The 22,708-nt window shown below is 43.0% G+C and overlaps 1 protein-coding gene across 3 annotated transcripts in view; it reads right to left on the bottom strand.

Moving 5' to 3' along the window:
* rasa4 (RAS p21 protein activator 4) overlaps positions 1-21,114 on the bottom strand; it is an 80,857-nt gene extending 59,743 nt beyond the window's left edge. For 2 of the 3 annotated variants that reach the window (XM_060913406.1, XM_060913407.1), the window contains exons 1-4: positions 20,834-21,114; positions 12,886-12,942; positions 5,408-5,521; positions 5,103-5,164 (exon numbers count right to left, since the gene is read on the bottom strand). In XM_060913406.1, coding sequence (XP_060769389.1) covers positions 5,103-5,164; positions 5,408-5,521; positions 12,886-12,942; positions 20,834-20,898 — 298 coding nt within the window. In that variant the 5' untranslated portion in view covers positions 20,899-21,114. The remainder of the gene's footprint in view (positions 1-5,102; positions 5,165-5,407; positions 5,522-12,885; positions 12,943-20,833) is intronic. The other variant, XM_060913404.1, reaches the window with a different exon arrangement.
* Between the last annotated feature and the right edge of the window lie 1,594 nt (positions 21,115-22,708).

The raw sequence follows: 22,708 nt of genomic DNA on the forward strand, positions 1-22,708 counted from the left end.
GGTTACGGCCGGCGGGCCACATCCGGCCCTTTGGTTCATTCTGTCCGGCCCGCGTAAGGTTAATTAGAAATTACAAAATAAACACATTTTCTAATTTTACCTCATGCATGGACTGAATGTGCATTGCTTTTATTTTGAAGTTGTGTTCAACAAAAACGCAATGCGCGCGACATGAACATGACATGAAATCCCACGAAACCTAATCCCGCAATAACTACTTCCGTAATTTGTCCAGACCAACCACAAACTTGTACGTCATCCTTCAAACGGTCCAGCCAATCACATAGTGTGACGTCACCAGCAGGTGCCGGAGCCCGAGCCGATCTGTAGATCTGATACCTACACGGCATCATTATTATAATCTGATGTATCTTGCTTGATATGTGGAGTAGAAAGACAATATTGTCTGTCTTTACTGTGTTTTGGGGTGAATGTGACTGAAAAAAAAAAAAAAAAAAAAAGGTACAAACGTTCACATTTTGTTAACCATTATTTTGGGAAATTTGATTGAATAAATGACATTTATTGTAAGGCAACCTCGTTTTTTCCATACTCTTACCAGTCTGAGCAGCTTGTAAAAACAATGTTATTTACTGCTTTATATAAAGAAATACAATTAATATTATGCAGAATTTAGTTCAGCCTTTTGGTCCGGCCCTCCACAACATTTTCTGTTTCTCATGTGGCCCCATGGAAAAAATAATTGCCCACCCCTGCTCTAAATTCATGAACTGTTCTGTTTTTAAAATGTATATCATAAAATTGGAAGTCTGGGCGGCACGGTGGTGTAGTGGTTAGCGCTGTTGCCTCACAGCAAGAAGGTCCTGGGTTCGAGCCCCGGGGCCGGCGAGGGCCTTTCTGTGTGGAGTTTGCATGTCCTCCCCGTGTCCGCGTGGGTTTTCTCCGGGTGCTCCGGTTTCCCCCACAGTCCAAAAACATGCAGGTTAGGTTAACTGGTGACTCTAAATTGACCGTAGGTGTGAATGTGAGTGTGAATGGTTGTCTGTGTCTATGTGTCAGCCCTGTGATGACCTGGCGACTTGTCCAGGGTGTACCCCGCCTTTCGCCCGTAGTCAGCTGGGATAGGCTCCAGCTTGCCTGCGACCCTGTAGAAGGATAAAGCGGCTAGAGATAATGAGATGAGATGAGAAAATTGGAAGTCTGTGAATCAAATTCAGTAGCTTTCAGTCCACGAAACAAAAATAATTGAGTGTCGGGGAAAATTTTTTTTTTTGACCTCCACTTGAAAAATCTGAAAGGCGGTCCAGCTTTAAATATGCATTACGGCCACCGACTGGGCTGGAGTGTGGAACAGGAGATATGGGGGGGGGACGAAATTCTTTTAGCCATTTCGGTTTCTTTTAAATACTTGATAAAAGTGATATCTCTGACTTGATGCGCTCAGCCATTTTGTTTCTCTCTACTCACGGTATATGAGCCGATATCACAGAGCTCACGATTGCTCATTTCCGGTGAATGTTATTTATACCACAGAATTCTTGACTCCGACTGGTCAGAACATGGTCATTAATCTTCTAATACGTCTATTCTGTTATAAAATCTCCACATACACTAATAAAAAAACATTTGCAATTACAGACATGGTGAATTTTTCTATTAAAAAAAAAAAAGGTGTTTAACATGATTTGTAAAGGAGTCTCCAGTGTCAGGACTTTGTAATAGTTGGAGGGAAAGGTTTTCCACTATGGGAAAGTCTTCAGGATGAACAACTTTATACTTTGGGGTTTCTTGGTAATGTGCCAAGCTGCAATTCAGTAGGACTAGAAATGGATAAAAAGTAACTTCAATCGGTGATTATTTTCCTATAACAGCATGCCCCGTTGGGTTTCCTTCCTTACTTCACCATTACTACACTATTGGCTCTTTCAACGCTGACATCCACATGATCCTTCTAACAATTGACAAAATGACTTCTTATGTACCGCAGAGGTTTCAGATGTGTTTGGGTAGGGGGGTTCAGGAACTGTGTCGACCACATGATCGGAACAAAAAACACAAGCTACTTTTTTTTTTTTTTTTAAACCATGCCGCATCAAGAGTTTACCAGTATAATGACTGAGGCTTAAAAGGGACTAATGCAATGTATGATCGACTAACAGGCTCCAATTTGCATTACATTTCCACTGGTCGTGATAAGGATTTCAGCCTTTGAGCGACGAGATTGAGAAAACATACATCTGTAAATAAACGGCGCAATCAATAAACGTACTTTAGGCCTTCATCCCCATCACAGGACCTTGCCCTGTTGGTCCCGTGGTCTGACGCGGGGTCAAGAGACGCAAACCTTTACCCAAGCACATAGAGAATAAGGTTCTCCTCCACTTGAGATACTGTTGGTCCCCACAGCGCTCTGTGACTCAGTCGCCTCTGTCTTTAGCCTCCTGAACATCAATTGCAGGCACGAGCCCTGCCCCGGCATGAGTCAGCCCTGACAGCTTAAAGCCTCCCGGTGGGACTCGATTACTAAACTATTTGAAGTTCATGCACTTCAGAGGTCTGCTTCTCTCAGGAGAAAGAGGCTCGGATATAGAAATATCAATAACTGACGCTCACTCCAAAACAATAGGCATGACTGACAGCATGTTGTTGATTTGAGCTCTGTGGTTTCGTTTAAACAGCAGGGCAAATCTGATTTCTATGCTGCAACTTACGACTATTTCAATTCATCTATCCATTATCGACTCCGCTCATCTGTCAGGGTCGCGGGGGAAGCTAGAGCCAATCCCAGATGACTTCGGGCGAGAGATGGGGTACACCCTGGGCAGGCTGCCAACCTATCGCATTCCAATTCAGATCGTTTATTTGGAATGCAGTTGGTTTTGAATGAAAACTGTTGAATCAATGGAGGCAGGCATACTCCGAGTAGAGCAAGATAGCTGAAAGATAGCTAGTTAGCTATCTGCAAAACTCCAAGATTTCTCCATGCACATTTTTACCTAAGGGCAATTTAGGGTTCTGGATGTACTTGGTGGAGGCAATGGACACAAAAACTATCGAGGGTGGTGTATGGGGTGGTCAGTGTGGTACTCCAGTTAGGCCTGACATGCCTCCATGTTGATTTTCATCCACTGGCTCATTCAATACAGCCATTCACACATGGAACATTATCAACTGACAAAGAGGTTTCAGATGATCTTGGTGGGAGATTTGAGGAACCATGGCAACCACATAACCTGAGCAAAATGATGCAGGCCAGTCTTCTACCATATCATAAATTATAGGAGCACATTTCGAGACAAGCTGCTAATTGTTTAAATGTTCATTATTCTGTGATTTCTGTCTAGGTACTAGAGGTGTGACGATTCAGGTTTTGTTTTTTCACGATTCGAATCACGATTTTGACCTTCTGATTCGATTCACGTTTTTTTTGTCCTCCATTTTATAACTGATGCAAGTCACTGTCAATATTCTGTTAACCGACAGCCTAGAAATGTAGAGCAATAAAAAGCAAACAAGTCGTGTTGCCTTTGTAGTCTTTATTCAGACTCCAGTCACTCGATTGACTTGGGATGCAACGATGAATGTAGGTACAAAAATGTTCAGTCGTTTTTGGCACATTTTAATTTTCAAACCGCAAAACGCTAAGAAACAAAAAAAAGCAATGAAAACTTCACGACTTTTGTCTCGAACTTTTAAAATACAAAAATACAGTCACTTGTGTTAAAGCGAATACCACCTTTTGAGACACAACATTCATTGTCCAGAGAGTGCATAAGGCACTGGGATTGTAAGAAATGCCGCCAAACTGGGCTTTTAAAAGCCAGTGGCTTCAGGAATTCCGAGTCGTCCGCCACGTTGTTCACAAACCAATGCGTGATCTTGCGAGATTGCTATAGCAACCACAAACACGGCTGTGCCCACGTACAGCTCCGAATACCGAATCGAATTTTTAATGTCAAAATTATGCCGTTTGTCAAAATTTGTTATGCATTCAGGGTTATCGAGATGAAACAAGATCAACTATGAGCTACTGCTCACTTACGTATCCCCCCACTCTTGCTTATATCAGAATGCAAGCAATCGAAGGAATAGGACACTTATTATGAATGTTGACTTCAACAAATAATGAACCCTGAAGCAAATAAGTAAAGAGCCGTGTCTCTCCCCAGGGATTTCAAATAGCATCCCGGTAAACTGTCATTTTGAAATCGCATTTTGCTTCTTGAAATAGCGTCAAAATCCACACTATAGGTTTCGTAAATATATTCAGTCGGTAAACAGGAAGTCGATGTGCGACAGACCTGAAAACGGTATACACGGTATAGAACCCCAAGCTGAAGCTCGGTACCAAATATCAAGCAGTTGTGATTCGTAGTTGCTGAGAAAAACGTTATGAAAATTTTGAAAATCTATGCTGTGTGTTTCGTAAATACATTCAGTCGGTAAACAGGAAGTCGATGTGGGACAGACCTGAAAATGGTATACACGGTACTGTATAGAACCCCAAGCTGAAGTTTGGTACCAAGTGGCTATGATCTGTGGTTGCTGAGAAAAAGGGTGCTTCGGACGGATGGGAATATGGACAGCGGTAAACCGGTATACCCCCCCCCCCCCCCCCCCCCCCTTCGGAGAGGGGGTATAATTAGGTATCGTTAGCGAATCGTTAGTGAATCATGATTCAGTAAATTTTAATTGATTTTTGAGTTACTGCCTATCTAGTTGCTGCCTGGAGCAAATTGAGGTATTAAAAAAAACAAATAAAATGCTTCAAATAAATAAATAAATAAATAAATAAAGCAAGGCGTTTTGCAATCAATTATATAACAGTCACCAAAATACATTTTTTCCCCCTCTATATAGTGCACATCTACTATATATTGGAAAAACCCAAGCTGGACAAGAAGAAGTATTCCAGTCAATTCAGAGGAAGTAAGACAACCCCTTGACTTCCTGTATTCTGCAGTCACTGGGTAAATTTGCAAAAGTCTGGTGATGGAAACCCAGACTCATGTGATCTACCAAGTCATTGTGGGTCATTCTGAGCTGACCAGCGAAATCATCATCATGATAAACAGCAGTTCAGAGGAAACATCTTGAAGGAGAAAAAAATAAATAAAAAATCTCCATAGGAAATGTCTTACCTTGTGGGTTGACACTGAGTGCCTCTTTGCTGATCGAAACTTTTCCAATGACGTCATCACGGCTGGAACCAAGCCAGATCAAATAACATGTGAACGTACTCGCAGTGTTAAATTAATAAATTATCTCTAGGTCATACTGTATATACACTGTACAGAATACAGAGACACTAATTAGCAAAAGGCATATGAATGATTTATTATTAGCACATCATGAACGAACATGATAAACAAACAGTGGTGTTCAAGTAGTAAAGTGAAGAGGATATGGCAGTGTTTGTGCGTGTGACGCGCACGGAGATCCTGACCTCAGATTGTCCTCATCCATCACATACAGGGACATAGTGTGAAAGGAAGGTGGAACATGGACATTGTATTCCTCTCCCCAGAAAGGGGACAGCGTCTTCCATATTGTCGCCGTCCTGAGTAGGAAAGGTATTTTTTTTAAAAACTAACCAAAAAAACCAACCACACAATCTTGAAGCACTGCTGAAGCAACATTTCAGTTAAAAACAGGGTAAATCGCTAAGAATAGTTACCAATTAGCACTATTTTATGTGCAAAGTGCTGACCGGTACTAAAATATTTTGCTTATAGTTAGAAATATTCGCATTGTTGCACTTTTTACACTTTGTAATATGTATTCCCAGTGACCAAAGAACTGTTACGGATTACAAATTACATGACTAAAAGACAATCATTAATGTGAGTTATGACTGCAGTAGTTGAACATGTAATCTTAACTGATTTCGAAATACTTTGGGGTATGACTGATCTAACTGGGCCATTTTCCTTCGTATACATTTTGCACAGTTTTAAACAAACATATTTAAATTCACAAGACTCTTACATTATACTCTATAGGTCAAATCTTGACCCCTAAAGAGTTCTTTGGTTTAGTTTGTACTCTTATAGTACCCTACTACTGAGGGTTTCCCCTTTCAGAAATGGTTGCTAATAGAACCCCTTCAAGAAATGTAGCCTTAATTATCCAAAAAACAAAATTAAGAGAGTTTATGCTGAAAAATAAAAGCATTTCCTAGTTCAGAAATAGGCTCCAACCTCAGCCAGAAGTGGCCTGCTCTGGTCTGCCTCCTTTCCTTAAAAGGCGATTACGTTATGAGAGTGGGGTTGTTTGAGAGTCTTTTGGAGCCCGTCTGGAGGAAAGGCTTGTTTCAAAGTTTTCCTTGCAATTGAAAGAAAACTCACAGGCTGCAGGGGAACTGTTAAGCCAAATCCAAGATGGCTAGCAATAAGTTTAGCAAATATGTCTGTGAAGGTCTCAGTCATCCAGGTCATCGTAAACCGTGGGTGCTAAAGAAGGCAACTGGACTTGCTTGAAATTCTTGAAGATGTTTCACCTCTCATCCGAAAGCCTTCTTCAGACTAGTGAGGAGTTCCAGGTGTTTATCCTCTAGTGGACCAAAAGCAACCCTAAGGAGAGTCGTTAAGATCACATGGAGTGTTGACACTCTGAGGCTACATCCACACGACAACGGCAACGAGATGTTATTTAAAAATATATCGCGTCCAAATGGGCAACGATCAGTAAAATATCAGGTCCATATGGCAACGCAACGCTTGCTGAAAACGATGCAATACACATGCCACACCTCTAGGGGCGCTGTAAGATGGTCCCTTCGGAGACACCAGAACAATAGAAGAAGTAAGGACGCATGCGCATAAACTATTATGTGCGAGACTTCATATTAGCCACAAAGTCAGAAAAATCTGTTCGTAAAATTACGTTATAATGACCAAATACAATGAAAAGTATTTTTCCAGTCTCACCTGTGAAAGGTAATCCCATGTGATCTCGTTTGGACGGCAAACCTGTTGATACAGTTAAACGCAGCTAATCTTTATTCTCCGCTTTGACCTATCCAATATGGCGGCGAGGATGACGTATGATTCTACGCGGAAGGCGGCGTCTTTAATGGTCCGGAATAAATTGAATGATACACGTTGATGGATTAATTTGTTGTTTCTCACCTGTGAAAGGTAATCCCATGTGATCTCGTTTGGACGGTAAACCTGTTGGTACAGTTAAACGCAGCACATGAATCTTTATTCTCCGCTTTGACCTATCCAATATGGCGGCGAGGACGACGTATGATTCTACGCGGAAGGCGGCATCTTTAATGGTCCGGAATAAATTGAATGCTACACGTTGATGGATTAATTTGCTCTTCTATGCCCTTTTTGAGGAATGTATTGTAGGACTTAAACCAACATCTGAAGAGGTGAGATCGCTCCTTTTTTTCCCTATTTTTGCTGGCGGGATTGACTCTGCCCTAAGGGCAGAGTCTCTCTCTCTCTCACTTTGCACCATTACACAATAAATATTCACAGTGAAAATATTTTGTAAGCACGTTTCATGAACCAAGTTACAGGATTTGTTGACAACTCGCATCGAGTTCGTTACACTTCTACCCGGCGTGAAGCACTCACAGTCATGTGGTTGTGACGTCATCGTAAACAAATCCGTTCTACTCATCCAGACGACTTCACAACGGCAACGTTGCCAGATCTTTCCACTCTGGAACCCGTTCTCAAAAAGATTGCGTTTTGGGCACCCAAAATGCCGGTGCCATGTGGACGCCAGGCCTAAACGATAAGCAATTGTATCGGAGTCACCTGAATCCATTGCCGTGTGGACAGGGCCTCAGTCATCCTGTAGGTATTAGGGTCACTGGATGCCGGATGTGAACAGTGTTAGCAGTTCCTCAGGACAGGATACCCAGACGCAAAACAGGATAATGTAGTGTACGCAAGTCAATGCAGTAAGGAATACACAGACTTGTATATTGGAGAAACAAAACAACCACTTCACAGGCACATGGCTCAACACAGGACAGCCAGTTCCTCAGGCCAGGACTCTGCAGTCTATCTTCATTTCAATAACAAAGGACACTCGTTTCAGGACTGCAATGTACGCATTCTAACCAGAGAAGACCTATGGTTTGAAAAAGGAGTAAAAGAAGCCATCTTCGTCAACCTGGAATGACCATCACTGAACAGAGGAGGTGGTCTGAGACACCACTTATCAGCCACCTACAATGCAGTCCTTGGCACACTTCCCAGAAAACTGACCACACCAAGACTCAGCTGACTTCAATGACTCACATGATGGCAGAGAGAGCTAACGACCCACAGATCACCCTAACGACCCTTTAGGCTGCTAACACCGTTCACACCCAGCCTCCAGTGACCCCAACACCTACAGGATGACTGAGAGTGTCAACGACCCATGTGACCTCAACAACTCCCCTTAGGTTTGCTTTTGGTCCACTAGAGGATAAATACCTGGAACTCCCCACTAATCAAACAGAACTGAAGAAGCCTTTTATATGAGAGGTGAAGTGTCTTCAAGTATTTTAAGCAAAGTCCAGTTGCCTTCTTTAGCACCTATGGTTTAAGTTTAGTGAACAATCTCACTGCTATCTTTTGTTTACAAAGTACATGGCCAAAAGTTTGATGAGACCTTATCATCATATGAATATGTGCTTCTTGAACATCTTGTTCCAGACTTAGTCCCCCTTTGCAGTTATAAGAAGAATAACCACCACTCTTTGGAGAAGGATTTCCTGTGGGGGTATGCGCTCATTCAACAAGAGGTCTAGTGAGTTTGGGTACCAATGTCAGGCAAGGAGGTCTGGGGTGCAGTCGCCATTCCGCATTCATCATGGGGTTGAGGTCAGGGCTTTGTGCAGGCCTCGCGAGTTCTTCCACACCAAACTTGGCAAAACACGTCTTCATGGAACTCACTTTGTGCACAGAGACACTGTCGTGCTGGAGCATGTTTGGGCCCCTTACTTCCATTCAAGGGAAACTGTAAAGCTACATTCTAATTGTGTGCCTTCAACTTTGTGGCAACAGTTTTGGGAAAAGTCCATATATAGGTGTGATGGTCAAGTGCCCACAAACTTTTGGCCATGCAGTGTAGAAAAGTACTGAAAAAGTAGATTTCTTCCAGTGTTAGAATCAGCAAGACTAACGAAGTAATTTCAAGCAAAAAGAAAAATATATAAATAGTACTGTGAACTGTTATGTAGTTTATGGGCAGACTTGGTAAAGTACAAAGTGCTCCAACACTGCTGTTCTCGACAGAGCGAATACCACAAGCATCGAGGCAAAACTGCTCCAGGCCCAGCTTCACTGGGCTGGCCATGTAATCCGCATGGACAGTTCAAGAATCCCTAGGCAAATATTCTATGGGGAGCTATCATCTGGCAGTCGAAATCAAGGTTGCCCAAAGAAAAGACAACCTCAAGACGTACTACATGTGGGCTGACCTCTTGCCCAATCAACTTGAGGATGCTGCCTCTGACTGGACCAGATGGCGTGCCTTGACCAGAAAAGCAATCTCCAATTTGGAAAAACGGACGTCACCGACATCTAGCTGCTGCATGCGAATGCCGCCACCAAGCAGCCACAAATCCTGCGCCACGGACGGGTGTCCATTGCCCTGCGTGTAGTCGCATTTGTGCTTCAGCTTTTGGACTTCAGAGCCACATACGATCACACAAATGACAACACAACGAGGCATCATCCTCGTCATTGAGGGACTACCTACATATAGAAATATACCGTGTTCCCTTTTATTGCCATGTATTCATGTTTTATTGTCTTTTAAGTCTAAGAATTTGTTCCTCACATTTGCCAAGTTCCTCATTTTGTGTTTGAGTTTTTAATCAGTTTTGACCAAAGCTTGTTCGTTTTAGATTTATTACTATGAAGTTGCCCTGTAATATACATTTAGGAACTGCCTAAAAGTGGAGCTCCCGATGAGCAAGATATTTGCAAGAGCACAAAATCGACCTGAATAGAATAACAACAACAACGTTATAGCATATGAACCATAGAACTGTGTAGTGTAGCGTAGCGTATTTTGCGTCAATAGATTGCAGCATTGTCTTGTGATAGTGACACCAATAATGAGATACACGTCGCAGTTACAAATACATACAGTGGTGCTTGAAAGTTTGTGAACCCTTTAGAATTTTCTATATTTCTGCATAAATATGACCGAAAACATCATCAGATTTTCACACAAGTCCTTAAAGTAGATAAAGAGAACCCAGTTAAACAAATGAGGCAAAAATATTATACTTGGTCATTTATTTATTCAGGAAAATGATCCAATATTACATTACATTTTATGTGAACCTTTGCTTTCAGTATCTGGTGTGACCCCCTTGTGCAGCAGTAACTGCAACTAAACGTTTCCGGTAACTGTTGATCAGTCCTGCACACCGGCTTGGAGGAATTTTAGCCCGTTCCTCCGTACAGAACAGCTTCAACTCTGGGATGTTGGTGGGTTTCCTCATATGAACTGCTCGCTTTAGGTCGTTCCAAGACATTTCGATTGGATTAAGGTCAGGACTTTGACTTGGCCATTCCAAAACAACTTTATTCTTCTTTAACCATTCTTTGGTAGAATGACTTGTGCGCTTAGGGTTGTTGTCTTGCTGCATGACCCACCTTCTCTTGAGATTCAGTTCATGGACAGATGTCCTGACATTTTCCTTTAGAATTTGCTGGTATAATTCAGAATTCATTGTTCCATCAATGATGGCAAGCCATCCAGGCCCAGAAGCAGCAAAACAGGCCCAAACCACGATACTACCACCACCATGTTTCATAGATGGGATGAGGTTCTTATGCTGGAATGCAGTGTTTTCCTTTCTCCAAACATAATGCTTCTCATTTAAACCAAAAAGTTCTATTTTGGTCTCATCCGTCCACAAAACATTTTTCAATAGCCTTCTGACTTGTCCATGTGATCTTTAGCAAACTGCAGATGAGGAGCAGTGTTCTTTTTGGAGAGCAGTGGCTTTCTCCTTGCAACCCTGTCATGCACACCATTGTTGTTCAGTGTTCTCCTGATGGTGGACTCATGAACATTAGCCAATGTGAGAGAGGCCTTCAGTTGCTTAGAAGGTACCCTGGGGGGTCCTTTGTGACCTTGCCGACTATTACATGCCTTGCTCTTGGAGTGATCTTTGTTGGTCGACCACTCCTGGGGAGGGTAACAATGGTCTTGAATTTCCTCCATTTGTACACAATCTGTCTGACTGTGGATTGGTGGAGTCCAAACTCTTTAGAGATGGTTTTGTAACCTTTTCCAGCTTGATGAGCATCAACAGCGCTTTTTCTGAGGTCCTCAGAAATCTCCTTTGTTCCTGCCACGATACACTTGCACAAACGTGCTGTGAAGATCAGACTTTGATAGATCCCTGTTCTTTAAATAAAACAGGGTGCCCACTCACACCTGATTGTCATCCCATTGATTGAAAACACTGGACTCTAATTTCACCTTCAAATTAACTGCTAATCCTAGAGGTTCACATACTTTTGCCACTCACAGATATGTAATATTGGATCATTTTCCTCAATAAATAAATGACCAAGTATAATATTTTTGTCTCATTTGTTTAACTGGGTTCTCTTTATCTACTTTTATAACTTGTGTGAAAATCTGATGATGTTTTCGGTCATATTTATGCAGAAATATAGAAAATTCTAAAGGGTTCGCAAACTTTCAAGCATCACTGTATTTATTTCTTTCTGACACCATATGCCATGCGCCAGAAACAACACCATGATATTTATTATGGTGTGACTCTGCTGGGTGCCTGTTGGACAGCAGTGAACCGGCACTTTCACTTTACATCATCACTATATAGTTACGATCAAATATCAAACTTGATATGGGAAACAGTTGTCTGGTTACATCCATCACGTCCATGCGTGTTGGTGCTCAAAGTGCACAGTGCGTGCTGCAGACTGCAACATGCACACAACGCCATTAGGCATAATTACCATGCACCTGTTCCTGATTAGAGTGCAGTCACAGTGCATATATAAAAGGACTCTCAATAACACACAGACTTTCCAAAGTATACACTCTGTACCCTGCGTCTGAGGTTACCAAGCATAATATTTTGTATCACTTTTCTGGTTTTGACCCCGTTTATGTTTTTGAATTTTGAGTACCTTTAATATCCTGTCTCTACCTCGCTCAACTATGTTTTGGATCTGTTTGCTAGCGTGTTTTCCGTAAAACCCTTCCTGCATTTACATGAAAGAAACTGTCAATTTAACTAGTTTTATATGAAACTGTCGTGAATGTTTTCCATAAAATGTTTCGTAAACAATTTGTTTTGTTTTTTTTCCAGTGTACTGTAGACTGGAATGCCAGTGTAAGCATGAAACGGAGAGGTCATTTTCTAGTTTCAGTGGAATGCCGTGCGTTTTGTGATTCATACACACATTTGATGCCTCATGACTAAGAGCTCTCATTACCCAGCAGTGTCAGCGCAGAATATCATTTCACCATTTTTAATTACAGGATATGAAAGAATCCCATTTTTAGACTATTGCAATGAGAAACATAAGCAGAACCTGAGTCATTTAGTGCTGATACTGATGTGATGACACCTCCTTAATGGACTTTTCAGCATGAAGCATGATTCATTTTGATTTGCGGAGGCCGCTCCTGGGGTCTCGATAGAACACAGGCGGTTGAGACGTCATTGATAAATAAAGCGATATTTCATCACAGTGCACAGTACAACCAATCACAGTATCTGCTCTTTTCCGCACTGTTGCCCTCAGCAGTTTATTCTGTGCAAATAATAGTCCGGATTTCAATTATGTTGACTGGAATGAAAATAAGATTTGGTGCAGAGAGCCTTTTAAATCTACACTAATCATCTAAGGGGAGATGAAAAAGGGTCCAAACATGAGCATGGAGAAAACAGAAAAATCAGTCATGCTGTACCTTATAATGGCTTCATTGTCAATTCTCACGATGCAATATGGATCACTGCTTCCAGTTCTACAAGAGGAATAGTAACAGCAATTAATGCAGAATGAAAAATGTAAAAAGCACTGGTTAAAGAGGTAAATTCCCATAACTTTTCAAATAAGGATGAACTGAGTAATGGACTTGATTTAAAACATATGACCAAAAAGTTTTCATAAAATAGCCTATTAAGCCAATAACCAAGTCCCATTGTTATCAGACTGGCAGGTGACACAATACTCTCTGGATTTTTAAGTCCCAAAATTGCTCTAGGCAGCCCACGCTTGATTGGAATGACAATTCCAATTGTCGCTGGACAAAATACAGCCTTTATCTGTAGACCTGTAATGAAAATCTTAACACAAAAGCAGGGATTTCTTTTCTTTCCTGCTCCTATTGCTCTTTCATCCCATGTGCCACAGGTAGAGATGTGAATTCTTTGGTGTGTTAAAGCCTGTGCCAAAGGCTACGCCTACGGTACATGAAGGAGTCCCTAGTGAAGCCTTTGGAGAGCATCAGTTCAAAGCAGCCTCCAGTCAAGATATACACATAGATCGAGTTACAAACGGATGGCCTGAGAGATAGACAGACGCAAACAGATAAACTGATAAATGTGTCTGACTGCTCACTCAAAAACATGCTTTAAATGTCACACATGACAAAAAAGGGAGGTTCGTTCCCTTAAAGTCACACATATGCACTGCAGTCCTATTCTAATTCCTTTAGTGATGCCAACAAAGTGCACCAGTCATGAATGACCATGGGTTTAAACACCAAGCACTGAGGTCATCACAAACATGACAGGTCATGACTCAGATGTTGAGTATAAACTGACCAGAAACTATTCATCATTTTCCAATACAGTTGAAGACTTCTGGGTCCCTTTAAGGCTTTAGTGTACCTCAGAGTCTTTTATAGCTATATTTTAGATCTTTCAAAACGGGATGTGGAATATCGTTTTGGGAAAGGCCCATGAGGGTCCGTCTCAGAAACCGGTCTCTCATTTGGGACATTATGATGGTCAAAAAATAAATTCTCTAATTTTACTTTTTTTTTGCATTTACCTAACACTCAATGTTTCTTTTGTCATGTTTAATAAGAATAAAGAGAGCGTCTTGCTTTATCTGGCCTCCACTGTGGAACTTTTTTTGATTACAATTCAAATGCTTTTGTAAAATTGATTTCCATCTAAAATAACTCCATCATGAAGAATTAAAGCTCCTCCTTCACTGATGAGTGAAAATATTGAATACATTTCCTCTTTTTGATTGCTTGGGTTAAAAATGCCAAGTTATGATGACTGAATTGATTATTCACTTAAATATGAATAATATGATACATTTTGGGGATTTGATATGGCGAAATAGGACACAATGGAAAAATCAAGGACACACCGGAAAGATGAGAATAAAGGCGCTGGTAAAAGAACAGCGACTGTACCGGCTGAAGGTCGCGCGGGTCTCTGCTGCGGCGTGCGAGCAACGGGACATCACTACCGCACCGGACGGAGCGTGAGGCGGGGCCGGGGCAAAATGACTGGCTGTAGATTCTATCAAAAGTTCGATTTAAATTGACCGTGGTTGCAAAATATTGGCCAAAAATACGCAAACACTACGAAATATGAAAGTAAGATGAAAAAGAAACATTCTATTGCCTTATACCGCAAGACTAAAACAAAATAAAACTGTCAAAACTCACCTTTTCAGTGATAACGTCCGAACAGATCACCCGCGTAACAGAAAGACCGCAAATGGAAGCACGATCAACTTCTAACTGTTGGAGTGGAAAATTCCATTCTACACACGCAAATTGTTAATGTGTGTCCTTCCCCGCACACAAATAACACGCTACGGTAAAAAATACACCACAACTCAATTTTATAGCTCAGAAATTCATACAAGACCAGCTACCATCGTAACATATTCTGTAAGAAATGTATTCTATACCTAACTTTCAGCTTTCGTTTTAAAAAACAAAATCGCAGATTTAAAACTAAATTTTTATATGGCGTAGTGATTTTAAGTTACTGCTTTTGGTGAGGTCGTGACCTCGACCCTGAGGCTTTCCGTTTAGTCAAAACACACGATCATATTGGTTTTGGGTCTGCGGAAAATGGAGTTACAACGGTGATGAAATATTTTGCATGATGTTTTATTACGGTTAGGATTATTCTGTGAGCGCACCAATCCTTAGGTGGATAGAGTTACAACTTAAAATATAATTACTGATAACTGTAGACTTTTCGGTGGACTACAACCTTTTTACGGGAATGCGATGTAGTCAAGCATTTATCATGTCCCAGATCAAGCCGCCATTTTTCCACAAATTTGCAGAATTTTTGCCAAATTCTGAATAAAGATTTAGTTTTATCTGTATGATTTCTTTCATCATTTTATTTCAAATTAAAACCAACATCACCATTCAAAACCGTATAGTTTACTGACTGAGTATATTTAGTGGGGGACCCCCACAGTAGCCAGTTTCTGAGACAGACCCGCATACATAATTTATAAGATGTATTTTGTAGAAAGGCAATGCTACAGCACTAACCACCTGCAATGAAATTGCAACGATTAAACCATTAACACAACATAGAGTTTCTCTGGCTAATCACATCATCTCTGATGTTGCCATTGTTTGCTGGGTATTATTAGTCATGTCAGTCCAAATCCCTCATTCTGGCTGTGTATTGCTTTTTCACTCCAGCAGTGGCACGCCTGCAAACCTGATCAGAGTAATTAGAAACCTGGAGCAGCAGTCTTTTCATAACTAATGCGAGGTACATATAGAGGGAGTGCCATTGACAGCATGAAGACCTTCGTCGAGGGAGTCATGACTGCCAGAGGTGCGAGTATTCACTATGCCGTGTGTGTGCACGCACGCACAATAAAGGGGAATGTACTAGTGGATAAGGTGATTCATCTATGCCTATAAGTGTAAGAGTGAAAAAAAAAATGTATGTCAGACACAGGTGTTACAACAGACAGCTGCATGGCTCGGCAGTTGAACCACATGTGTTCGTCTGCACAGTGCCTGCAGAAAGATGATAGCAAATGTAAGGTGCACGTGCGCGCACACATACGCGTCTTACAATCCTTGTCAAGACCTTCCACTGACATCATGACAATGTTGTAGTCGAGTCACTAAACCTCAAGTCCGAGTCCAGTCTCGAATCCCCAGTGTTCAAGTCCGAGTCGAGTCCAACACTCCAACCGCACCATTTGACGGTGGCTGTTTCGGCACCATTAACATTAGTTTGTTCCTGAACATGACGTATGAACAGGTGAATGTGCTTCTCTTTGTCAAGGAGTGTGAAGTATTCTGTCAGAGACGGTTGGGAGACGGATATAAGTGCAGAAGGTGTGTTTATTAATACAAGTAAAGACAGGCAAACAATCCAGAACGGCAGGCAAAATCGTAAAACGGTGAAACAGGCAGTAGGTCGCGCGAGGCACAAACAGGCTATCGTAGACTCGGCAGAATCAAAGACGAGAAACAGGAAATCAGGGATCAGGAACCCAAACAAGGAAATAAGGCTCGGTAATGTGTCAGCAACACGTCAATTCTTCGCAAAGTAAGTGCATTTTCACAGTTTTTATATACTGTAGGCACGCCGATTGCGCCTTTATCCTGTGCAGGAGAGTCCGCCAGCCTATCCCAGCTGACTATGGGCAAGAGGCGGGGTACACCCTGGACAAGTCGCCAGGTCATCAGAGACCAACAACCATTCAAGCTCACATTCATACCTACTGTCAATTTAGAGACACCAATTAGCCTAACCTGCATGTCTTTGGACTGGAGCACCCGGAGGAAACCCACCCAGGCATGGGGAGAACATGCAAACTCCATACAGAAAGGCCAATTAGCCACTGGGCTCGAACCCAGAACCTTCTTGCTGTGAGGCGACAGTGCTAACCACTACACCACCGTGCTGCCCCAAACAGGAAATAAGGCTCGGTAATGTGTCAGCAACGCAACTCAATACTTCGCAAAGTAAGTGTGTTTTCACGGTTTTTATATAGGCGTGCTGATTGCACCTTAATCCTGTGCAGGTGCAAGTCGTTTATAGCGTGCGCGAGAGTCCACTTGGCGCGCACGCTGTCCAGAGCACGCCCAAGAGTCTATCTGATGCATGTGCCAAGGTGCGCAGGTCTGACACTCTTGCATAAAATTAGTACAAAAATTAAATGTAGATATAAATATCTTATGCCAAGTTATTATGGCACGTTACAAAAAAAAATAAAGAAAAAATCCGAGTCCGAGTCTCCAATTTACAAGTCCGAATGCAGTCAGTCAATGCACGAGTCCGAGTCATCACTCAGTGCGTTTACATGCACATAGAGAAAATCGAATTTCTGCCGTAGCTCGACTGAAATCGAAGTTCTAAATGCCATGGAAACACCTTAGCTCAGCTGAAATCGAACCGAACTGGATTTCTCATAATCGAGCTACGCGACCTAGATTATGCGATTGTAGCCGAGCTACTTAGTGCATGTATACCCTACCGAGCTACGTAGTCTCTGGCACCCCTGCTGGGACCCTTAGCTCGATTACCGACAGTAGCTCGATTTGGATGTGCATGTAAACGCACTGAGTGCTCAAGTCCAAGTCAAGTCACGAGTCCTTAAAATGAGGGCACAAGTCGGACAACTACTATTGCAGCTAACTGACTGATGCCTACACCTAAATTTAATTATAACCTTAAACTCAGTAAATAAAAGAAACTAAAAAAAGGTCACATTTGGTCCCTGGAAGAGTATAAAAACACACACCAGCCCCTACACACACACACTCTCTCTCTCTCTCTCACACACACACTCTTTTGGAATGCACCTCTGGACAGTCTTAAGGAAAACAAAGTCCAGCCACCCATCCTGTACCAAAGCCAACCACTGAACTTTTTAAAGGCCGTGTGAGACTATCTGAGCCATCTGCTGACAGACCGACAGACAATCAACTAATACTGAATGCCAGCAGGCCAGGAGAGGAATGTGCATTAACTACAATGAGCTATATTCAACATGAAAATAAGTACGGTCACTGAAATGATGCACAACTGAATGTTTCAAATGGTCTCACAGAAATTATGGCCAACGCATAATAAATACAGGCTTTATTTAGTTTTTATGATGTCTCATAAAAACAAACGCAGGACTTTGATCGCTCAAGTCCTTTTATATACACAACTGCTCTTTTCTTTGAAATAATTCTGCAGATGGAACAACATTTCTCATATTCCCAAGTGCGGGTGTGTGCGTAAGGGCTGTCAGCAAAGCCGCTCGGATGCAATCTGTTGCCGCGCCGCTTGGCAAAGTCACCACAGTGTCAGTGTAAACACTCCACACGACATCTGTCCCTCAGCGCCAGTGTACACACACACACACACACACATATATGCAGGTACTTCACCAAGCCTACAAACAAGAGAACACAAACTGGGGCATTCTCAAAATCTTTCCAAAACTTCAGCATCATGGGTCAGTGGGCAGCAGAAATGTCTAATTAACGGAGCCTTATTTGTCCGACTGTGAAGCAGATCTTTGTTTAACGCAACACAGAAAGACACTGCCTGAGGTTGTGGGCGAAAACGGGTTTCATAACCAATGCCCATGAGAACAAGTCAAAAACAGGACTTGTTTCAATTCTGGTTCGAAGACCTGCCAGAAATAAATGGGCAGCACTATCCAGTGGATGTGCTTGATTTTTTATCATCACGTCACCTGGAGCAAATATTTAGGGACTCATCTGATGTGTGCTTACACGTTAATACCAAACAGTTCCTATGAAACATGCACTCGCTACGCAGAATCCATTAACAGGAATTAAGCTCTATCCATCATGCTGTTTTCCAGAGACACATTATCATTACGCTTGACAAGAACTGTGAACAGTGCATGATGTTTTTTTCAAGCTCAAAAAAAGTATATTTTATGAAACCTTTTGTGTTAAACAGAGCTCATTCTTCTATTCAAATCTGAAGGGAATTTACAACTTTAACCAGGATTTTTTTTTTTGGACATTTGTAGTTCTATGTTACCCGGCATTTAACACAGGATCCAGCTATTTCCTCATCAGAAACAGAAAGCAAAAAATAGTACATATGTCTCAGTGTTATGATTTGAAGGAGGCTGCAACATTAAATAATACCATCTTTTTAAAAGTGTCATGCCTATTTTCAGTCACATTTGACAGATTAATGTTGTTGTATTGGCGGCACGGTGGTGTAGTGATTAGCGCTGTCGCCTCACAGCGAGAAGGTCCTGTGTTCGAGCTCAGCAGCCGGCGAGGGCCTTTCTGTGTGGAGTTTGTATGTTCTCCCCATGTCCGTGTGGGTTTCCTCCGGGTACTCTGGTTTCCCAAGGTTAGGCTAATTGGTGGCTCTATAATTGACCGGTGTGAATGTGAGTGCGAATGATTGTCTATGTGTCAGCCCAGCCATGTGATGACCTGGCGACTTGTCCAGGGTGTACCCCGCCTCTTGCCCGTAGTCAGCTGGGATAGGCTCCAGCTTGCCTGCGACCCTGTAGAACAGGATAAGGCGGCTACAGATAATGGATGAATGGCAGTGGTTAGCACTGTCGCCTCACAGCAAGAGGATCCTGTGTTCGAGCTCAGCGGCCGGCGAGGGCCTTTCTGTGCGGAGTTTGCATCTTCTCCACGTGTCTGCGTGGGTTTCCTCCGGGTGCTCCGGTTTCCCAAGGCATGCAGGTTAGGCTAATTGGTGGCTCTATAATTGACCGGTGTGAATGGTTGCGTCTCTATGTGTCAGCCCTGTGATGACCTGGCGACTTGTCCAGGGTGTACCCCGCCTTTCGCCCGTAGTCAGCTGGGATAGGATCCAGCTTGCCTGCGACCCTGTAGAACAGGATAAAGCGGCTACAGATAATGGATGGATGGTAGTGGTTAGCGCTGTCGCCTCAGAGCAAAGACGGTCCTGGGTTCGAACTCAGCAGCCAGCGAGGGCCTTTCTGTGTGGAGTTTGCATGTTCTCCACGTGTCTGTGTGGGTTTCCTCCGGGTGCTCCGGTTTCCCAAGGCATGCAGGTTAGGTTAATTGGTGGCTCTGTAATTGACCAGTGTGAATGTGAAGGTGTGTGAATGCTTGGTGTGTCTATGTGTCAGCCGGCGATGACCTGGCGACTCGTCCAGGGTGTACCTGCTGGGATAGGCTCCAGCTCGCCTGCGACCCTGTAGAACAGGATAAAGCGGCTAGAGATGATGAGATGAGATCTCATCTCATCTCATTATCTCTAGCCGCTTTATCCTTCTACAGGGTCGCAGGCAAGCTGGAGCCTATCCCAGCTGACTACGGGCGAAAGGCGGGGTACACCCTGGACAAGTCGCCAGGTCATCACAGGGCTGACACATAGACACAGACAACCATTCACACCTACGGTCAATTTAGAGTCACCAGTTAACCTAACCTGCATGTCTTTGGACTGTGGGGGAAACCGGAGCACCCGGAGGAAACCCACGCGGACACGGGGAGAACATGCAAACTCCGCACAGAAAGGCCCTCGCCGGCCACGGGGCTCGAACCCAGACCTTCTTGCTGTGAGGCAACAGCGCTAACCACTACACCACCATGCCGCCCCATGAGATGAGATAAGGACAGTTTCTGGCAAACACCATAGTAGGAATAAGTGATCTGAAATTGGTGATTAAGGAGCAATTTATGGATGGATGGATGGATGGATGGAAAATGAAAGTAAAAAATTAAATACATTAAAAACAAATAGATGTACATGTTTTGAAAAACAGTAGGATCTCCATTTTTGGAATATTTTGTTCTGGGTAAAATTGAATTCCACAATCACCATGTCACTAACAGGTGAGTCCTCTTGGACAAGAGGTAAGTCTTGAACTCTATCCTCAAAGGTTCAAACAAAAATCCTCCCCGGAAATGACATTAAACAGTTACTCACATATCCTTGATGGGCAAATTTTTGCCTTCCACAATCCGGATGAAGAGAGTGCTCCTCTTGGCCATCTGCACCGGTGTCCCAGCCCTCACAGCTCGGCGGGATTCGATCCACTAACAGGTGATGATGTGGTGAACATGGCAGAACATCTCAACAACACGGCTCCTTTCAATCAAACAGCTGGCACAACTGGCGCGCGTGCGCGCACACACACATGCGCACACACACAGACGCTCACGCGCTGGTCAGTACAGACAGATTTACCCCAGGACGACACGCTCAGTGCGCGTGCAAACCGCGAGTGAAATCCGGGTTGCCAGATTAGAACGAAACCCTCTTTCCTTAATCACTCACCCTTTTCATCCACTTCGCTTTAATATCAGTCCAAGTGCTCAGACCGATCCTTATAAACGCACCCAAAATCACCGCACAAGCAAAAAAAAAAAAAAACTGAAATCGACCAACTCGTTACAAAAAGAATAAAATTAACACTTCAATTTGGCAACCCTGAAGGAGGGTGTGGCAGTCTTTGCAACTCCGTCCTCTTCGCAGGAGTGACGTGTATTTATTTTCTTTCAGGGTTCCTTAATACCAAGTTCTCCCGTTTTAATAAATAACTGATCATAATTCCAGCAATAACACTGTTTGTGATCTTATGTTGAATTAGCTCTGGCTGCAAGGCAAACGAGGCACAAATCCAGATTTGCCTCAAAATTTGATCAATTGTTCCTTGACCCCACCTTTCCTCAAAGTCTCATCAAAATCCATCCATCCATCCATCCATTATCTCTAGCCGCTTTATCCTGTTCTACAGGGTCGCAGGCAAGCTGGAGCCTATCCCAGCTGACTACGGGCGAAAGGCGGGGTACACCCTGGACAAGTCGCCAGGTCATCACAGGGCTGACACACAGACACAGACAACCATTCACACTCACATTCACACCTACGCTCAATTTAGAGCCACCAATTAACCTAACCTGCATGTCTTTGGACTGTAGGGGAAACCTATGCAGACACGTGGAGAACATGCAAACTCCACACAGAAAGGCCCTCACTGGCCACTGGGCTCGAACACAGGACCTTCTTGCTGTGAGGTGACAGTGCTAACCACTACACCACCGTGCCGCCCCCTTATCAAAATCAGTTCACTACTTTTTGAGTTATACTGGGGGGGGATCCTGGATCCACACACCTGTCTGGATTCTGGATCCACATATGTATCCGGTTTTGCATCAGAATTGTTCCTTGGCCCATGGCCCACCTTTTCTCAAAATTTGATCAAAATCTGTTCACTACTTTTTGAGTTACATTGGGAACGGGCAAACAAACAGAGGCAAAAACATAACCTCTTCCAACAAAGTTGGTGGAGGTAATAATATGCTTCTACCGTTCAGCCTGACTGCGAGTTAGCCTAGTGGTTAGCATGTCCGCTTCTTGATCAGGAGATCGCGAGTTCGACTCGTGGTCGGGTCATGCCAAAGACCATCATAAAAATGGTACCTACTAATGTCTGGCAAGGCATGGTGCAATACAGATGCAAGTGGGGAAGTCAAACTCTTGCGGTTACCAGAGGACTAGCCCCCACTGTAACCCTAGCTGTATAGGCAAGAGGCCAAGGGATATTGAAACGGAGATCAGCGCCGCACCCATACGCCTCAAAGAGCTGGTTAGGACTGGGACAAGAGACTGCCTGGGAAGACCAAATTCTGGTGTGAAAGGGACTTTGACTTGACCAATCAGCCTAATATTGTACAAATCCATCTTATGCCACCAAAACAGCTCTGATCCATCGATGCATGTCCTCCACAAGACCTCTGAAGGTGCGTTGTGGTATCTAGCACCAACACGTGAGCAACAGATCCTTTAAGCCCTATAAGT

The sequence above is a fragment of the Neoarius graeffei genome, chromosome 28, assembly GCF_027579695.1.
Source record: "Neoarius graeffei isolate fNeoGra1 chromosome 28, fNeoGra1.pri, whole genome shotgun sequence".
NCBI lineage: Eukaryota > Metazoa > Chordata > Actinopteri > Siluriformes > Ariidae > Neoarius > Neoarius graeffei.